The sequence below is a fragment of the Strongylocentrotus purpuratus genome, unplaced genomic scaffold, assembly GCF_000002235.5.
Source record: "Strongylocentrotus purpuratus isolate Spur 01 unplaced genomic scaffold, Spur_5.0 spur5_scaffold_16, whole genome shotgun sequence".
Classification (NCBI taxonomy): Eukaryota; Metazoa; Echinodermata; class Echinoidea; order Camarodonta; family Strongylocentrotidae; genus Strongylocentrotus; species Strongylocentrotus purpuratus.
Window position 1 is genome coordinate 10,548,578 of NW_022145601.1, and position 21,199 is coordinate 10,569,776.

Sequence of the window (21,199 nt, forward strand, 5' to 3'; positions counted from 1 at the left end):
AAATAGGGATCGAAAGTGCTCCACATTTACACTGCTGTGTTAGTCATATTTTTTATTGATTTCTCATGCCTTTGTAGGTTGAATATCAAACTGGGAAAAATAAAAGATTAAGCATTAATTTCATTATTTTCAGTGCTGTATTAAAGTCAAGGCAGTCTAGCTTCATCACGGTGAAGAAAAAATCTGAGAAAATTAATTTCTAAATCAAAGGGTGTATGAAGGAAAAAGCTGAGTATGGCCATGAACAATTGAACATGTAGGATTATGTTCTTTGATATTTCATTTTGTTATAGGGAAACCTTCCAAGTCCCTCCATTTTTTTCTCTCCATCATACATATACGTCCAGATGGGAATATGATATTATTGTACGGCAATGATGCTTGTGCTACTTTACTTCTTTGTGCATTTTGAGGTTTGGAAATAGTCAGGAAATTATTATTAATTTATCATAAAGAACATAGAGGGGGATGGAGAAAGAGAGAGAGAGAGAGAGAGAAAGAAAGAGAAAGACAGAGAAATGCCTCTTTTTCACATTTTTCCACATTGACAAGTATCTGATAGTATACAGCATTTGCGCTACTTTACTTCTTTGTGTTACTTTACTTCTTTGTGTATTTTAAGGTTAGAAAAAGGTGAGGAAATGATTATCATAAACAATATTGAGAGAGATAGATATGTCTATTTTTAGTAGGTGCTGAGTGGGTCTACGTCATGTCGTGGGAGATAGCCGATCATGAGTTACTGAGACCAACGCTGACCACATGGTGACTCACCCATACCCTTTTTAGCATCATCTTAATTTTAATAGATTTGGAGCGTCATCATGCACAGTTGTGGTAGCCCCCGAAAGAATTAACCTCATTTCGGGCATGGAAAACTATATATAAAAATGATAATATATCCAATTCTCTTTATAGCTATATGATACATTTAGGTAACTTTCTGTTTAGGTATGAACAATACATGTGGTATTGTTCGGTTGTCGTATTCAGTTGTCGGGTTTCATTTCGTATGAACTTTTGTTATAGAATCAACATTATTTTTTAAATTGTACTTATACATAAGGGATTTTGAGTAAATTTGATAGATTTGACAATATCTATAAGAGAACCAAACACTTAATAGTTTGGGGAAAAAATGCACACTGGAATTGAAAAAAATAAGCATTTGCCTTTCTGAAATGTTTGCAAATTTCACAAGGGGTTTGGATGCATGAAATTTTCATACTGCCAACTGACAAAACACTGAATTCTTGCAATTCAACAAAAATCTCTTTTTTTACAGTAATCGACTCAAAATGCTTACGGGTAAAGGTTGCAAGCAAGATCAAGTGCAACATCTCTTTAAAAATTAGTCTACGGGTCATTATGTCAAGTTTTATTGCCATAGAAACCATGCACATGAGACACTATACCGTCAACATTGCATAAGAGAGAGGAAAAAGGATGTTATCACATGAGCACAAGAGGACACCAACCATACATTTATCAACCTATAAAAAACCAACATGAGGATCTCTGCGTGCGTGGAAAAATTGAGAGTTATGTAACATCCTGCCAAGCAAGGGAGTCTATCCCTGTTCCACAATGATCTAATACAGATCGATATATCAATGATTTTTGCTGGCGTTGGGGGAATTCTGACCAAAATTACCGAAGGAATCGAAGAGGTAGGACTTCGGGCAGGAGTAATTATTAGCCCCCTTCATATCTGCGAATACTGCAATGTTTCCAACGTACATCGGTAAGCAATTTCCCTTAGCCTCTGTTCATATTAGGGAGGCATTACTGCTCTAATGTCATAAGACTACAATATCCCTCCATATGCCTGTATTCACAATCATAATACGCCATAATTACGAATATGGTATTCACTTTGATCAGCGAGTTCTGCCTTGCATTGTGGTCACCCAGCATGCAATGCGTATTTGGGCAAAGTGTCGGACCCTCAGAATCAACGCTTTCCTTTACTACACAAGCTGTAAATGTAAATTTTACTGATACCGTTCATAATATCTGCCAGGTGTCTGTAATAATAACATATATTTTTCTTAAATTAGGTCCAAGTAAGATGAAAAGCTGTGAAAAAGCAAGAAGCAAATTTCCATTTTTGGAATGTTTGGAGCCAGAAGGTCGTTGCTTTGTATAATTCAATACAGAGTTGATATCCTTCTGGCTCTGAACAGAAATATTGGTATCATACCCAATCGTATATGCTGCTTTTTGTAGAATATCCATTAAAAGCAGGAAATTTTGTGGCTATTTTACGAATGAGTGGGTCGCAGATATGAACAGGGCGTTGAGATTGGATTGAAGTATAGGGCAAGTGGATAGTATTGATGTTGGAGAAAATTTGGAATAGAGTATGGCGAGAGATAGCATAGCATCGTCATGATTACAGCAGTGATTTGATATTGCAATCTGTATCACTATGATATTCCTTTCATATTCTTATCAAATATATGACTATTGACAGCGAGGATTTTACAAAATTGTTACCCCCTCCCCTCCCCCCCCCCTAAAAAAAGCATGAAGAAAAATTAAAGAATTTGATTAGAATGTGTTTTCTTCGAAAATGCATTCATGGTAGTACTGAATATTACAGTTTTTCGATGCGAGTTGGGAAGGGTGAACTTTGGAGGGGGAACTTGGGAGGGGGAAACACTGTCAAGGTGTTTCTCCAACCAGCCTGTCAAATTGTCAATATATGACGACACAACTAGGAATGACAAGTGTCAGATGTAAGAGGTTTCTATTCTCGTCATTCAATCGCAAAATTAAAAATAGCCTGGGAAGTTCACGAATGAACACTAATTCATAATGTATGAGTTGAGGCATTTCCGCTGGACTGACAAAGCAGACTCTTCAAATAGTTTTATTGATGTAGAAAGGAAGACGTCAAGCCTCTTTCACATAGAAAAAACCTCACCATGTCTTCTTATTTTTTGTTTTAAAAATAAACAATTAGAAGATATTTTTTTTTTTTAAATAAATAAAAAAATAAAAAATAAAAAATAAGAACAAATAAAATGGCAAGGTGTGCTGTCTGTATCTCATGACACAAACAGGCACCCAATGCACATTAGTACTTAATTTCCATGCTTAAAATGTAATGCCTGACCCCCCCCCCCCCCCCCTCCCCCTGGCCCGTTTTATTAAACTTTTTATCGATAACAACTGCCACAGATCTGTGATAAATCTGCTCATAGCTAACTGAGTGCATCGATTTCAGTTGCTGATAACAGTTATCGTAACTTGTTACTGATAACAAGTTTAATGAAACGGGGCCCAGAAATTTTTAGAATGTATTCAGGGGCCCGATGCGCACAAACCCCTCAAATGGACCAGTACACCTCATGAAAGTTCTAGTGTGGAGCCGTGGCCATCGATGTTTGTGCACTTACTATTTTTCTCCCCTTTTTGCCATTCATTTAATGACTGAAATGGTTTGTCTGATTGGTAGTATAACTTTAAAAATGAATACTTTCTTTACATTTTGTAGAATGTAAAGTGGATTTTTCGTTAGCAGTTTTGGGTAGTAGTTATTTAGACAGGTGTGCCGCAACGTATGAATAAGGCTTTAAAAGTGATGTTAATGAAACCGGTTAATTGAGAATTAATGATTTATGGAACTTTCTGTCTAGATCTCTCATCCAGTTTTGAAAGGGTCTGTCAGTTCTTGTCGCTATAACAAAGGTAATGAAGATATTCAATGTGTTAATTTAGTTTTCCTTCTTTCCTTTCTATGATCAACATGGATCTTTGTTTCGCTCAGATGTCAAATAAAGGCTCAGATATAGTTAACGAACAGAAATAGGAAACAAAACATGGATACATGATGACTAAATGAAATTATTGTGAATTTTTATGAATATCTATTAGTGTACTTAATTTTTGCTTTACCCCCCCCCCCCTCTTTTTTTCTTCTCTCTCTCTCTCTCTCTCTCTCTCTCTCTCTCTCTCTTTTTCAGAAGTATGAGTAGAAGATTGAATTAGGTAACAACTGTAATGCAATTGATTTTTGAAGTATTCTTTCCCCATGTGATAATATTCTGCCCCTTATGTCAAAACTGCATAATCATTACATTACCATATGTGTTACTTTTAGAAAATGCAAGTATTGCTTGTAATTTCATTTAAAGTGAGGTACTTTCGGATGCCGTGACAGTCACCAGTTCAATTGCAACTCTTTTAAGTCCTTACTTCTTAGAAAGTTAGAATGAGGAAGTTTGTGATATCCTCAGAACAATAGAATAGGCGAAACAACCCCAATTGTAACTTCCCCTAAACAAAACAGTCTTTGAGTCCCATCAAATTCCCACTTCCTCCCCGTCCCTCTGGCTAATCCTCTCTGTTTACACACCCCTCTGCTGAATGTAGCAGTCCGGAGGTAGAAGGGATGACTGTCCACACACAGTAGGAAGCTGAATACAATTATGCAAATGAGGTGCAAACTCTACCATGTGGCGATTCTGAATGTGTGATGGGGGTGAACCGTGCTGCAGAGTGGAACACAAAGGACAGAGAAAGAGCCGGCCTTGTGACATCACCCAACCCTGAGTCTCTGTATGAGGTCACATACAGGAGTCTCTTTTTCTTTCTTCAGCCTTCTGCAGTCTGTTATAAAACCAGATGCCAACTCACAAGCTTATTCAGATAATCAAGTGAACTCTTAATGTGGATACATCCCTTTTTTCATGCTGCAGAGCTTTTCCCATTTTTGTTGTTGTGCATCAACATTTTCAGTGTGTGTGCTTGCCGGTTAACAGCTGATAGAAGCACAGAATCTCTTTGTTTCCAACTGTGCCGCATACCATTTGGATCTACATCTTTGTGAATACTCTAATTTGGATATAAAGCCTTTATTTTCATGTTCCTTCACTCTCATATGTAAGTATAAATTATCATTACTATTCCATCAACCTTACTGGACATTTACAACAGGATTCAGAACAATTTAGATTCATTTGATAGAGAAAGAACATTCCTCCTTTTTTTTTTCATGCCCCAAACTAGAGACCATATATGTGCGTACGTGGGTCGGGCATCCACACACACACAAGTCGACGATGCAGGAATATATTATCTCCATTCACTGCAAAATGTAGATTGCTGGCTAGTGCTTATGTACATATACACAGTGAGTGGAGATCATTTTCTTGTTGTTGTTTGCAGATTGGCGTGCGAAGCTAATAGAAAGATAATAAAGTTCTTTGTTGCTGGCAGTTTTCCAGAATGCGGTCTTCCTTTTTAAACATCCGCCTGCAATTCATCAGTTTTCTCTGAATCGTGACGACATTAATGATAATAACGCATGTCATCCGTTTCTGGTTTAAATCTTAATCGCAGCAAATTGCAGTTTCATTCAACTTCAAGAGACATTAAGACAAGCACTTGAACAATATCCCATTTCGAAGGAGCAAAAGTTGACAACTAGGAAAAATATTACGTGTAGTGGAAGGTAACGGTGTTGATGATAGTTGAAACTGAAAGTTCACTGCATGAATCATTTTGAAAGTTGAGAGCAGGAATTAAGTTACAGAGCCGCTGTCACGCAATGGTCATATTTGTGAAGAAAAACAAAACAGGATAGAGTCGGGCAATCTTGTTAGTGCTAGCGATGTCAAAACTCGAAAGCCAGGATTTAAAACGAGATCTAGCATTTCCTCCTTTCTGTAGTACTACTACACTGTAGATGAGACAAAGAAAAGAAACTGGTGATTATCTTTTGATAAGACTTGGTGAGTTGAATGAAAATTAGTTGAAACTTGAAAGAAACTTAAAGTAGGTAATGATAGATAATAAAGAGCATATATAAATTTGATCGTAAAACAGACAAAGGGATTTTGTATGCTTGTATATAGAGATGATATGCTGCTGTACAGTTTCAGTTAGAAACCAGATGGATACAGACAAAAAATATATACTTGTTCTGGTTTGGCCATGGGAATCAAAAACCTAAAGTAAATAAATCTTTCCATGACATAGTCTAGACAATGGTCTCGTAATAAGACAGTCTGATATTTATAACTGTACTGAAAAAACCTAGAGTTTTTCTTGCAGGGTGTAATTTTGGCCATATGGGTAGTTTGTTAGAGATTGGGGAGGGGGAAGGGGGGGGGGTTGGGGGCATATCATCTGATTAGGGTTCATGTAGGGGTCACATGCCATGTGTGCAACGTAAGGCCAGCCATGTGCATTCAGCGATAATGTTAACGTGCATGTGATTGTGAATCTACAGCTTAAAATCTTAATACTGTACAATACACAGTCATAGGCCCTCTATCTTTCTCTTTGTCATCTCAATTTTCCTCTCCCTAAAGTTTGTCTTTTCTTCGCTGGTACCAGCCTCTCAATTTCTTGTCTCCTCCTCAATCCTCCTTTGTACTTTCATTGTTCATTCTTTCCCTTCATACCTCATTATTTTCAATTCTTTCCTTCTCTCTTTCTCTATCATCAATCTTTCTGTCTCTCTATCATCTATCTTTCTCTGAATGTATCTTCAATTCTCTCTCTTTCCCCTTCTGCTTCCTGTTTCACTCTTCTCTCTTTTTCTATCCATCCCCCTTTCATTAATATCTCTCTTTGTCTGCATTTCCTGTGGCTGGTGAACCAGTTCCATGGAATTCACCCCACAGACTGGCAAACAGTGGCATTGGAATCGGGATGATTCATGCACTGGTTTCAGAGTATGGTCATTTAGGTTTGTTTTTTTAACAAAATGTTAAGTCATGTGGTGCTGCAAATAAGTGTCATCTTAAAAGCCACATGATGTTGAGTTTTTTTTTTGTATTAACACTAAAGCCTTTTTCTTTCACTCCTACACAATTAGCTACCCCACAGGAACTAATTTGGGTGTGCCAAAGTCCAAATTTCCTATCTTTCTTTTGTTCGTGGTTAATTACTCACAAGCTTTCACTTTAGGAAATAATGGAAGAGTTTGGTTAGTATGTTTGCGATGAATACAGAGCAAATCTATATATTCTTTGTCTTCTATTTCCAACAAAGGGGCTTTTTTAAAATATAATATGTTATGAACAAGGTTCAATACAGTGTATTGTCTGTTGAGGAGCATACGCAAATGGAGAGGAAAAAAAGTCAGAATGAAAAACAAAAGAGGGATAATATGTTCAAAAGCACAATGGTGTGTGAAATATGATTTCATATTATTGGTGATTTTTATGACAATTTTAAACTAGTTCAATACAAATTTTAACAAAATAATCATGTGTATACCTTGTACTACATTATAATGTACACAAGCATGGGTGGGAAGAGGGCCATGTGCCGGCACACAGAGAACTTGAGAGAACAAAGCATTCAAACAGTAAGACCTGTGTTTGTAACTCTGTATGTATCTCCCTCCCTCTTTTCTTGTACCTTCCTGCCAATAATTTCAGAGTTAATACCTCCACCCCTTTGTGTAGAGGTCACTTTGTTATTTGTGGTTTTAGCCCCTTGTGTGTTTACGGGTAGAGATCATGAGGCTAATAGACGGTCACTGCCCCAGTCAACAACTCCCATCTTAACCCTGTCCCTACTGCTTTCCATTGTGCCAAGTATAAGTACAAGAGTCGTTGAATCAATTGGCATTGGAGGTGTTAAATGGAATCGTTTATTGGAAAAGGGCTGACTGTTGTGGTTTAGAGTTTGGAGATGATCTGAAAGCTATTGTTCAGGAAACACGAGGAGATTAGAAGAACATCTGTTTGGAACAATCAAAACTGACAAAAGGAAAATACATGTACATGTAACTGAATTTTTGGTTAGATCAGGGAACTGTAGACCCTGCCTAGGTCACTAGTATGGCCATGCTTTGATAGACTGCATCATGATTTGCATGTGAAAGAGAAATAAAAGAATCATCTTCCTGGCAGTTGTACAATGTTTTTTTCGTCTATCAGCATTAATCCCCTCTGAAGGCTACACCGTGTCTCATCTGTCTCATGGAAAAATGCATGTACCTGTGACAAAACGTGATCTCGTGATGTCTAGGGAAAACAAAGCTAGGTCATTATGTTTTCGAGCCTGGAAATAGATCATAAGCCCACTTCATGGGCGACCAAAGGCATTAGTGGGCCGACATGTATCTTATCTTTCATTGCGCACAAAGGCTGATGTGCCTGTGTACATGTACCTGTGTTTTGCAGTCATTGAACTCGAGTACACATACAGTACCAGTATCATTATCAAGATCAAGTGCGGATTAGAACTGTTTTTGAAAAGGTTTGTCCTTTGTTGAAGGCCTCTTTTGTGGCCAGAGCAACAGCAAAGTCAACAGTCGTTGAAGATACTGGTTTGATCATTCTTTACACATGATATCTAATGGATGCAACGTCCGTGATCAGTTAAGTCACTTTATTGAACACAAAATGTTAGCCAACAGTTGTACGTTTTCCTCGCAAAGAGTGAACAGTGGATTGTCAACATAAGGTGCGTAGGTCGTCGGGTCTTTCTTCATCAAATCTATCTGGTTGACAACGTAAGTAAATTCATTGAAATAATTTATTGTTACATTTCACCTCGCTGACTCAAATGAGTTCTTAGAACGATGCCTCACAAAGGAGAACTCAAATGCCATGCCTTAATGCATTCTTTGCTCTAGCTGTTGATGTCTCGCTATTGTTTGTGAGGACCGATTCCTCTCGTGAACCCTCCGCACCGAAAGGTGTGTACCCCCACGGTCTGGTGACGTCAGCGGTGAGTTTCTCTGAATCATTGATTTGCTTTCCTCCACGAAAAACACGGCAGCGCGGAGTCTAATCAAATAAACACATGCAGGAAAAGTCTAGGAAATGGATATGAATTTCGACCACTTACAGTGAAACAATTCAGATCACAGTGCCTGATTAGTATGATAAGTGGTATATAATTGGGTGGCAGGATGTGATTTTGTCGAATATTATTGGAAGGGTCATGGTAAGAGTTTGATAAACTCAAAATGGGTCTGCTTCTTGAGACTAACTGCAAAACACACTGCAGGCGAAGGGAGAAAGAGAAGAAATCTGGATCGATCCATTCATGTCAGTGGGTGGGGGTAGGTTATTACTCACGGCAGAAAAATTCATGATTGATTACTAATCAACCCAAAGGTGTAGTGCTTTATCTGATGTAATAATTAAAATGTGATGACACCAAATTCCAGATGATTTAACAAGCGTGGGAGTCCCCTGTAATAATATGTCTAATTGATATAGTGGTTAGATTAGTGTGGTAATGGTACAATGGATATCTACGTTGTCTTGCGTGTCTGTATTTGGCCCTGGTGTAAATGGTTGGTACAGTACGTCTGCATTGTCTGGTCAGTGACAGCTGTTTGGTTTAGATTCTGGGAAGCGCTCTCTGTGACGTAAAGATGGATCTCTCGGAATCGCCCTCTTCAAGAGGATGATGATGTCATCCTCATCATCATCATCATCAGTGGTGGGTCTACTCTTCGCTAGGGTAACCCCATTTATTTCTATCAGGTAGCTAACATCATCATATGAGTCAAGCACTTTCAAGGACTCTCCATTGCTTTCTAGTGTTCCACATGAGCATGATTCATTGCAGGATTTAGGCCAAAATGAAGGGTGTACTCCCCTTCCATATGCCAGTATAATGGACATTACCACCGCACAGTTTCTACCTCTACGCAGTTCACCGTCTCCTAGCGAACAATTGGGAGTATTATTGAATGCAGGTCACAGAGAGGTCACATACATCATGTAGCCCAAGAAGAGAAGGGACTCCAATTGTAAGTCAGTTTCTGTGGGGTTGTGGGACCTTCACAGTTTTTGTTTGAGTTAAGCGATTGGCAAAAGGATAAAAGCTAACCACATTGATAAGCTCAACTGCAGATATATATGTAACCTCAAGAATGTTGGTTAGATCTTTGTGTTCCATCTTTCATTTTTACTTCTCTGTATTTATTCTTTTTCCACTATATCTGCCTTCTTCCTGAACTTTCTATCAGCTTGCATCCTTTGTCTAGTACCACATGCTTGTTGACAACCAAAGCATGGAGCATTCCTCTGTTTCTTTCTTTGAGGGTATTTGTTAGGTTTCTCCGTAAACCAGACTACAACCAATCCACCCACAAATGTGTCCCTTTCTTAAACTCTTTCCTTTCGTCCTTTCTTCTATCAATCACCTTTCTCCCACTCTTTCTACACGCCTTAGCTTTTCAGTCTTTTTTGTTGTAAAAATGATATTCTATTTCATTTTCATATCTTTGATCCATCGGTAACTTCCTACATTATTCTTCCAATTACAATGACGTCCAACGAACAGGAAAGTCACCGAGCAACCAGCAACTTCGCGGCCGCCCACATTTTTGCATTCCATACAAATTACTTCCTATTCTCTCTCTCACCTACAATGCCTTAAGCAGAAATCATAGAGTAGTGTATTCTATTTCATTTTCATATCTCTCTGAAAGGTGAAAACTTCCGCTTTTCTGCGTCAACTTCCAATCGTCGAAGGTCAAGTCAGTCAATGGATGATCATGCCTTTGTCCTCTTCACTTCCTGTGTCATGTAACAGTATAAGATGATTTCCTTTGTGCTTTTACCTTGAATTATTATAGGGAAGTCTCCTAGCCTAAAGGAAGGTCGTAAGATGTTCTTGAATTCTGATCATGATGTAATTTTAAAGTAAAATTTGTACGTAATTTACACCGAGTGTTCAAGACAGGAAAGAAATGATGCCTGTCAGACTATTCTTGATTATCTGTTTGAATATTATAAGTAATATAACAAAAACAAAAATTTACAAACCCAATGAATTATATAGTCTCATACTGTATGTGCATACTTGTGTCACCAGTTTTCAGTGTACAGTTTGCTGATCTAAGTAGTTATTTTCCATAATGAAATGAACAATACATTTTAGATCAGATTTTCCTTGGAATACATATTGTAATACAAATTCAAGCTATCTTTGAACTTAAAATAAAAACCACCAAATTACTATGCTTAGAAGACACCATACACCAGACAGGAAAACAGGTGTAACTCATCCCTTGAAAAGAGAGATGCAGAGGGAAATTTCCATCATTGTGTGTTGATGTGCTGTTTCTTCTGTCAAAAGTTTTGTGCTCTAGGAAAGGGTAGAAAGATGCCTATTAGTATTTTGGGGGGGAGCTCGTTTGTAATAATTTCTTTCTTTCGGATTGGAGTACATTTTGATATTTTTGCACTTATGCTGTGCGAAGTGGGTAGCCACTTATAATTATGTAGCCGATACCCTTATCTTGAATAATCTGTGCATAGAGTTAATCACAGCACTTTATTATCATTTCCTTAGTTCCTTCCCCTCTACTTAAAACATAATCTCTGAATAAAGACTATAAAAAAGTAAAGGGTAAGATGATTAAGAATCAGTGCTACACTGCTACCAGTATAAGTTAACACTATAAGCTTTATCATAGTTTAGAGCCTTGCTATGCATGTGGATGCAAACAATACACAGCAGTCAATCCAACCCTCAACACATAATATTTTATATCCTCAATCCCACGTCATGATCGTCATCATACATGTAGAACAGTAACACAAATAGCGCTGTTAATTGGTTTGAACCGCCGTTTCCTGTAGACTCCCATCAATGTGCGTGATTCCCAAGCCGAGAATTCTTTCAGGCTAATGGGATGACAACGCAGTCGTTAGGACCATCCTGTTTGTTGCATGGCCATGCTTCAGGCCCTTCACTTGAGCTGGATGTTAAGAATCAATCTTCTATATTATATTTCCTCCTAATCCTTAAACCATTCATGCTCTTTATTTCAACTCGACCTGCTCCTGTATTCTTTCTATGTGGCTTGTTTCCTGGACTATGCCTGTACCTCTATGTAGTACTGTGTACATGTATTTCCCACATAAGGGCCATGTCTTATAAAGGGTTGCAATTGATAAAAAATTCCAAATCAATCGTGATTCCTCCAATCAATCGCAAGTTTCATTCTCTGATCTACATAGTTGTGATTGATATCAATCACAAATAAGTCGTGATTAACATCAATTCTTCATAAGATGGGCTCAGTTAACAATGTGGCCTATGCATTGTTGCTGGTTTCATGAACCAATGAAAGGTCCTACAGGTTGAACTGCAACCACACGAGAAGCATCGGTTGGGGAAACCAGCAATGAAAGCTTGTCTACTGCTGAGAGCAAGAGTGGCACTTAGCAAATCATTCCTGAACAACTTATACCCCTTTTGGTTATTGGCATTCAATATCAATAATATGCAAATTTACCAAACAAAATACATAGATCAAAGAGCCTTGATCTCTCTGTATTCTCAATGATTATGAACCAAGCACTTGAGGCTTTCAGGCAGCTAAACAGTAGCTGTAGATAACCTTGATCGCAAGTCCCCATCTTGGCATTACTGTTTATTTTTTTTGCATACTCCCATGTACAAATGAATTAGTAGCTGTACTTTACGAGGGCATTGAATAAGAGGTCAGAATGAGCCCCTCCAATCCCATCCAGGAAAGTACAGTTTAAAGGCCTTGAAGGGCTTGAATATGTCACATTTACATGTACATATGTACCCTGCTCATTTTTGCAATATGACTAGATACACTGTATGTCTTGATCATTTGGAGCCCTTTATAATTGTCTTCCGAAAGGCTACACAATGCAATGCAGGTTCTTTGAAGAAGTTGGCAGTGAGTTCAGTTGTTTAGTTTCCTGTAACTTAATGCACCCTTGACAATCTAGCCTGGCTCTCAGGCTGTACAACTTTTTAGTACAGGTATGTTGATAATCTCCCTTAAAAGTAAAAATTAATTAATGTATAATGGAGTCTAGATACATATACCGGTACATGTAAATGTTGTAGACTATCACTCTTAATAATAGGCAATAAAGGAGCGCTTGTGTATTCTGTACCCTCGCAGCTGCTTTAGAAACATTTGTGCGTCAGGAAACTCAGGGATGGAAGAAAAATATCATTGTCTAGAAAAGCTGGAAGTCAGACTATATAGACAACCTTCACAGAATCCCATGGAGATTTTCGTAGCTGTCAAAACACATCCAAACAGACCTAGGATAGTCTCTGCATTCCAGTCTTTCAGACTACTTTCTATTATTCTATTCCATAATCGACTTGATTTTAACCTGATGTTACAAAATGTCAAAACTGGCATTGCTTGTGTAAGGTGTAAATCCTGTAGTACGGTACATACATGTTTATGAAGTTCTGTACACAATGCTGTTTGTGAATTTTTTGGCTGCTGTTAAGAAAGTGTTTGTGTGTTTGACAAGCTCAATGGCTATGGTTCCAACATTTATTTGGAAAGTGTTTGGATTCTAGTGGTTAGGAGTGACATTCAACAAAAACAGCTGTGCAAGTTTGAGTCGTCAAAACAGGAAAGCGAGTTCTTGATCACGCTCCCTAAATAAACCCAATGGTTGGAAATGAATATGTCTGTTTTTGCTCTGTGGCAAACGAAACCTCTACAGTTCCTTTCAATGTGCATGCAGGATTACTAAGTTCCCTTCGAACACTAAGCACCCCATTTCCTTTTTTTGTCTTCACAGATTGACTCAGCGCGTAGCGGGGATTTAAATGAGTGGGGAACGGACAGACGCAGGATTCTAAGGATTTAAACCTGACATATGAGCAGCCAGAGGATCGCTGCTGAACAGTGAGCTGTCGTCGTCGCTGCTAGTCTCATCTTCTGTCGTCGGCACGCCTACAGTGTGCCTCCTCGGCCAGGGATTTTCTAACTTTGGAGGTTTCGACGAATCGTGACAGAGACGGCGGTCTGATGCGCCAGGTAGCCAACACGGCGGGAAATTGCATGAGTCGGTCGTTGGTCATGGGGCAGAAAGTGTCCGGAGGCATGAAGCAGGTCGCAAGGGAACCCAATTTCAAGTCGCTGCACCGTGAGCTGACATACAGCGGGGATCTTCAGAAGCCAAACAGATTAGACATGTTGCTGGATATGCCAGCCGCGGACAAGGAGACACAGCAGAAATTTGCATGGAACGAGGAAGATCGCTCGTTGAATATATTTGTGAAGGACGATGATCCTCTAACCTTCCACAGACACCCTGTCGCACAGAGCACGGACTGTATACGCGGGAAATTTGGTTTCTCGAGGGGACTGCACGTATTTGAAGTAACATGGAACTCTAGGCAGAGGGGAACGCACGCCGTGGTTGGATTCGCGACCGCAAACGCACCGCTTCACTGTGTCGGTTACCAATCGCTGGTCGGAAGCAACGCAGAGTCGTGGGGCTGGGACTTGGGACGTAAGAAGCTCTTCCACGACTCCAAGCACAAAACGGGACACCAATACCCACTTGCGGGACATTCAGACAACTTCAACGTACCAGACACCTTTCAAATGATCCTTGATATGGATGAAGGAACCCTCAGTTTTTCCGCTAACGATCAGTTTCTTGGGATTGCTTTCCGTGGACTCAAGGGCAAGAAGCTCTTCCCTATTGTCAGTGCAGTCTGGGGACATTGTGAAATCACTCTCAAATATGTTGGAGGCCTAGAACGTAAGTATTATTATCCACTCTTTCGTATCTGTTTGAAATTAATTGTCATGTGAAAGGGGTAAGTAGTCTTACAGAACAGTGGGACAAAGGATGGCAATGTGCACTGTTGAGTAATATCAGAGGAGAGAGAGCCAAAAATATTATCATGGTGAAAAAAAATTATCGGCCGGCTGCTATAGTCCTGTGCATTGCTGGCCTGCACTTCATTACACAATTTGCAGTGTATTTGCTCCCAATATTATTACATAACTTAAGATAGCTGTGACTTAGGCACTTTGCACATCTTATCGTTACCCCCTTCCCCATCTGCCCATTATCCTTTTATTCTTAGTTCCATAACACCCCTATCGCAACCCCCCCCCCCCCCCACCCCAAAGGCCCCCTCTCCTCGTAGCCCCCCTCTGTCAGCGCGATCCCCAAATACATATCTGGCAGGAATCCAGCCATTCAGCTAAAAATCTGCCAATGTTTGTCATGATTCGATGGATATAGGATGTAAACACGAACCGATCCACATCACATCCTGCTCCTTAATACCCCCCAATTGTTTTTTTGACTCCGACGGCTTACCCAGCAGCCAGCTATCATTATTATCAAATCAATTCTTTCCCAATAAACACGATACCAGACTTATACGTATTGTAGCATGATAAGAATTTCAGGACAGATTGGGGAATGAAGTTTAAGCTGTATACAACAAGGAAACATTTTCGATAGCTCTTATAAGCTTTGAACGAAGTCATAGTCATGCTGATAAGATCCCCTTGGCCTTTTGGCGTAAGCGGAGATAAGGCTGTCTAAAAGTCAATTTAAAAAGACGAACACGGAAGCAGGCATTTGCGAGGAATTAAGCGATCTATCCCTCTCTCTTGGAAAGAGAGTGCAAACCGAGTTCAAAATGAATGTTTAATGGTATCATTGTTTTGACAATGTGAGGAAATGAGCTGCACGTACATGTAGAGTGTACATGTACATGTACGTCTTTTATAGCAAAGGTCACTTGTTATTGAAAAACATATGTTCATTATGATTATCAGACAATTTAAGGAACATTATATGATTGAAGGCATTATTCAAAATTTCATAGCCTGCTAGTACACACTACAAACATGTAGCTACATGTACATGAACAGTGTACGCTGTTTGTAGACAGTTTTTTATGATGGATCCTTCATAAAAAAAAATACCCAGTAGATCTGTTTTAAGTTATGTACAGTAAAAGGATTACAACAAATCTTGTTTGTAGTTTGCATGCTGTTATACATTAAAGCTGACATGGCTATCCAGTGCTCACTAACTTGTGCTTGGTTGGCACTTACACATACATCGGCATGGGAACTTGACGTTTCCTCTCGGTAAAAAAACATGGTGAACTTACCCACAAAACCAGGTGTGGCAGTGATATGAATAACAAGAATTTTTGGAATATAGGATGGGAAGTGCATGTAGTTGAAAAAGCTGGCTTGCCTGACATGTACATATTGTACATTGTACCCTGTAGGCTTCATGTGCATATTTGATATGATTCAGATTAGGTATATTCTTTATTGGTTGTTATAGTGATAGATCTGTGATGCTACAGGTTATTTGGAGAGAGAGAGACTGACAGAGACAGATACATGTAGAGGGGGTGGAGAGGAAGACAGACATGAGACACAGTGACTTGACAAAGACTGTGGAGAGAAAGATAGAGAAAGGCGAACATACCGAGAAAGAGCATGGAAGAGACTGAAGAGAAAGAAAGAAAGAAAGAGGGAGGAGAAAGAAAGGGAAAGATACAGAAAGGAATAGACAGAAAAGAAATCTGGCGAGAGCCCATGCTTTTAGAAACGGGCTGACTGACAGTTTGACGGTTGATCGGGGCTCCGATATCTGGTCACCACACCGGGTGTTATCCTCATTCGTTTCCCCCTCATGGCTATTTTGGGTGACACTCGAGGAGTGAGTCAGCGCCCACACATGAAATTTTTAAAAAGGTGGACTAATAGAAGCAAGGGAACGCTCTTCCCTCCCGTCCCCATTTTGCGGCCGCCATGGCCCCCTACACTAGGATGATGCCCCAGTTGAGAGTATCTTGTTTCATCCCTGAAAGCATAAAATTCACTGTTCATGTACAATGTAGTGATGTACAAGCATACTTCAGTATTCCACCGTCAACTAACCCAAATAGTGTACACTGCCATTGGAAATGACATGACTTCCTAACACTCTTATTCATTTAAGGGGGTAACACTGGAACTAATTGGAAAGTATAAATGTCTCTTTATGGAAAATTTTGTATTGATGGTCATTCACTCTCGGACCTACATGTATTAGCATTGTTCCCTATTCTATAAAGTATTTTTTTTCTTCTGTTCTTCTCCCCTAAGAAATGTATGTTGAATTTCAAAATATGACACGATTGATTCATAATATTTTTAGTGCTTGATATTATTTATTTTCACGTGAATATATCTTTTTAAGGATAGTGTTAAAATACTATACCAGAAAGATTCCCAGACTAGTACAGAGCAAAATATGTCAAGAGATAATGTTCATATACTGTACTTGTAATTTATAACTGATTATTTGTTAGTTATTTTCTGTTTGATTCGATAGTATGTCAACTTGTGTTTATTCCTTTTTTCTTTTCTTTTGTACAGCTTCACCGCTTCCACTACAGGATCTGTGCAGACGCTGTGTCCGTGTCTCAGTTGGGAAAGATCACCTGGAAAACGTCTACCAACTGCCCCTACCTAACATGGTGAAAAAATACCTCCTCTTTCAGTGAAAGGACACAGATTGACAAAAATAACAACTCTAAAATCAGATCCAATCCGTCCTGGGTGACTTCTCTGTGTTTTTACGTAAGAAATCATAGCCGACGAATTGGCTTTTTTTATATAACACGGTTGATGTTGACCAAATTATGTGTTTTCTCCTCGTCGACCAACTGCAAGGGAGAGAAGACGCCACTGTCGTGAGACTACGAGAGGGGGCTGTTCGCGATTTTTGTTGTGGACGTAACTCAAGGGACGTTTGTTCGATGCGAGGATTATCGCTGTTTTTATTTATTACCAAGAGAACAACTGCCATCTTGTGCCAATCTGTGCCTCATGAAGTTTGATTCAGGGTCTGCGAACATGCCGATGAACCACCGCCGTTGTCGTTCCTCCGTTGTCGTTTCTCCGTCGCCTCTCAAAGATCTGTGACGTCTCCTGCTGTCGGGTGAAGACACGGGATCGCTATATCCCAGTGAAAGTGTGACGACTCTCACCGTTCAACCTAGCGATTCTTAGTGCAGGAGATGCTGACTGTCCACTCTGGGAACCTGTTGGGACTCCAATCAGATAGAGTCGGACAATCAATCACAGCGATCCGAGTCTCTCCTACGGTCATAGCAGTGTTGTATTGATAATCACTGAAATAACAAATGGGTACACGTATGCTTGTATGTGCAACGGAAACACGACCCCAAGAAGCTCCACAAGTCACGTTGCCCTTAGGAGAAACTCTGCATACATCGTACATATGATATTTATATATATCCAAACTGTCTGGAACTCATGTGAGAAGTCAGCAATCGTCTATGTAACTTATTTTCTGATGGAATATTATTGACGGGATGTCGAACGTAGAAGCATTTAACAGAAAAGTGCTGAGAAAGTGATCTGCAACTTGCTACCGAAAACTGCCCTAGATTCTGGCAATACACCCCCTAGTGTTGGGAGAGATGTTATCTTTCCTTTCATATTAGGAGGCAGAACATTACACATCTTTTAAAAACCTTTTTAACAGTCATCTCTACGGAACTTGATGCGAAGCCTGAATACGGTTTTAATTTCAAGATGTGTAAAACAAAAGTGTGTGATAGTTTTTGTGTTATTGTAATGTTGATAATTCGGCCCCCGTCTTTGAGGGCGCATGTAGGTCGGGTCGAAAAGTTTGTTACTGAAGAAGTCAAACAGTCGTATAACTTCTTCTGTTTGTGCCGTTACGAAATAAAAACTTACATTCTCAGATGAATTAAAAGCTTATTGCTTCCAAATTGCAGACCTTAACTAATTACCTCAATATTAAACATGGATATTTAGGATATAGTATTCAAGTGATATTGTTAGAAATGACCCAGTGAACATACAGAACAAACCATGCTCATATGCAATTCCTTTTTTTCTACTTTGATCCAAATTCCTTGTAAATTTCAAGATCATGAATTCTCCAAATGTTCATGTTGATTACAATCTGCATTATAAATGAAATGCTGCAATTCTCTATTTTACAATGTGCAACCTTTACCTTTGCCTACCATGTATGTGTGTTCTTTTACGCAAAATGAAAACAGAAAACCACTGTCAATGACAGGTCGTAGGGTACAGATACATATAGTTGTCGTTACGTTAGTCCTTCTAAATCATTATTCAAATATATATCAACTGAGAACAGTACTTTATGTATGTAAAGTGACGCAGGCATGGTCGGAACGAGCATGCCGTTACTTACTCGCTGGCAATTCCTGTAAATACAACACATTACCATGATGATTATGCCTTACTTTATTATACATTGTGTGACTGACGAATGTGCTGCATGATAACCGAAGAACCGTATATATTCTATAATTTCTATTCCACCAACGTAATAACTCCATGTTATGTTACCCAGATTATGTACTCCTAGATTAGTTCCCTCACGTAACTTCAGACAAAAATATATGTGTCCCCTTTAAAGACATCAGACAGGGGGTTTATATGCAAATTGTTGATTGACATTTTGACAAGTTGAAATAATCATCAAGGTAATTTTTAACAGTTTCGAAATTAGGGAGAGGAGCACAACTGCCCCTTCCCCCATTTTGAAACTCAGTTGGTATTTGTTCAGTCCATAACAAAGTAAAATTCCCACAAATTTATTTTGTGCGCAAACCCCCCCCCCCCCCCCCCCCCCTCACAAGATCCTGGATTCTACCAGGGGACCTTTCATATAATTAACAATGTGCCCCAAGAAGGAAGGGTGCCATGGGGTGCAAACAGTTTCCAAATCTCAACAACTATTGAGTGACAGTACATCAAAGTCGTCACTTTTTTCAAGAACTATTATTTCTGCTCTCAAACTGTATAATACCCCCTGATCCTTCAAGCAACAAGGGTATTGTCTTTAATACTTCATCTCATCAAGAAACACGTTTTAGTCGGTAGTTATTTTCTTTCGCTGTAATGTGTACATGTACATAAACAACAGACCATTCTGCCTTGGGTTTGGCTTCATCGGACAGCCGCGATGCAAATTTCTCTCAAGTCTCAATCCAAACTTTTATACTTTTTTTGTATGGATGTACAGTGTAAGACAGAATACTTTTGTTACAGTAGATAATACTGGAGTAGATGAATACATACTCTGCATATTTAAGTCATTACTTCTCTAGGTATTACGATGACAGTCTTCTCCCTCATCTTCTTCTTATGTTCCATCTCGTATATTTTGAAGCCTTTCAATGCTATTTATTGGACCGCTGGGTCTTTACATAACTCTGGCTGCTCTTTTTTTTAATGTATATTTTTCCTATTTTCATGTCAAATTTTGAATTGAAGACATAAATGGTGCTATAATACTCGTATCATTGATGTGTGGGATGGATGCTGTCGCCACGGTAACCAAATTTAACCGAACAGATGTGATTGCGTTCATGCGGTGCCACGCGACACAGTGCAATAGTTATGAATAGGAAAGTACAGGTACATGTTTCGTAACCAGATAGGTTATGATTGCTAGCAAAGCATTTAATCCAGATTTTTGAAAAAGTGCGCTGAGAATCATGAGGCCTCAACTCCTGAAATTCTGAGAGAGAAGAATGAAATGTTAAACGAATCATGATACGCGGGCTGATTTTAAATCTATGAATTTGAAATCAGTTGTAATTATCAGACATTTTTAATGGTTCTAATTAATGATTACTTGCCATAACAGAAACAGTGTTCCAGGGTTTTTTTAATATCTTTTTTATTTCGTTTTTTAAACATTTGTGTGTGGATATTTAAAAAGTAACATGGTTTTGTCTGTACCGCAAATATTTTTTCTTTTCTTGTGCATTGGGGCTCTTTACTAAAGCAATACTGCAAATGGCAGAGGAAAGAACTGTGTAAATTCAATTCTGTGTATCATTTAATGTTGATGTAATATTTTTTGTTGAAATACTGCAAGTGGTTTACAAAACTACATGTTTCGCAGGTGTGTCATGTGTAGGGGTATTGGTAGGGGTACAAGAGGGGGGAGCTTTCGCACCCTTTACATGTATCATACCAGATTTGTCTGTGTATACATGTATTAACCTCTTGTATAATGTATGGTATCACCCACGAAACCGATAAATTTGATGTACAATTTACATGGACACAGTTTTTCAATCCTCTGGTCCCATTGCAATTCTGCCCCATAACACATTATGAACGTTTCTTGTGAGTAAAGTATGTGTTCATCACTAATATATTGTTTCATGCTGCTCTTTGTCGATAACATACTTTATCAGGGCCTTGCATGTTTCAAATTTCTGATAATATTTTTTTTTCTGTCTCAAAGTATTATTTGGGTAACATTTATTAATATATTGTGTCTTTGGAATATGAAAGTTGTTTCTGCATTTGTGATGAAAGAATTTCCTGAAGAATTCCATCAGTCGGAAAATATGCCGCTATTTGTTCCTTTTTTATGTGTTACATGTTTTT

At 38.8% G+C, this 21,199-nt stretch overlaps 1 protein-coding gene across 3 annotated transcripts in view; it reads left to right on the top strand.

Moving 5' to 3' along the window:
* Positions 1-20,778, top strand: part of LOC581322 (SPRY domain-containing SOCS box protein 4) — a 51,278-nt gene extending 30,500 nt beyond the window's left edge. The window contains exons 1-3 of one of the 3 annotated variants that reach the window (XM_775030.5): positions 4,491-4,890; positions 13,527-14,498; positions 17,141-20,778. In XM_775030.5, the coding sequence (XP_780123.3) occupies positions 13,757-14,498; positions 17,141-17,268 (870 nt within the window). In that variant the 5' untranslated portion in view covers positions 4,491-4,890; positions 13,527-13,756 and the 3' untranslated portion in view covers positions 17,269-20,778. Of the gene's footprint in view, positions 1-4,490; positions 4,891-7,619; positions 8,483-13,526; positions 14,499-17,140 lie in introns of those variants that run through there. The other 2 variants (XM_011664072.2, XM_003728750.3) reach the window with 2 other exon arrangements.
* The last annotated feature ends 421 nt before the right edge of the window (positions 20,779-21,199 follow it).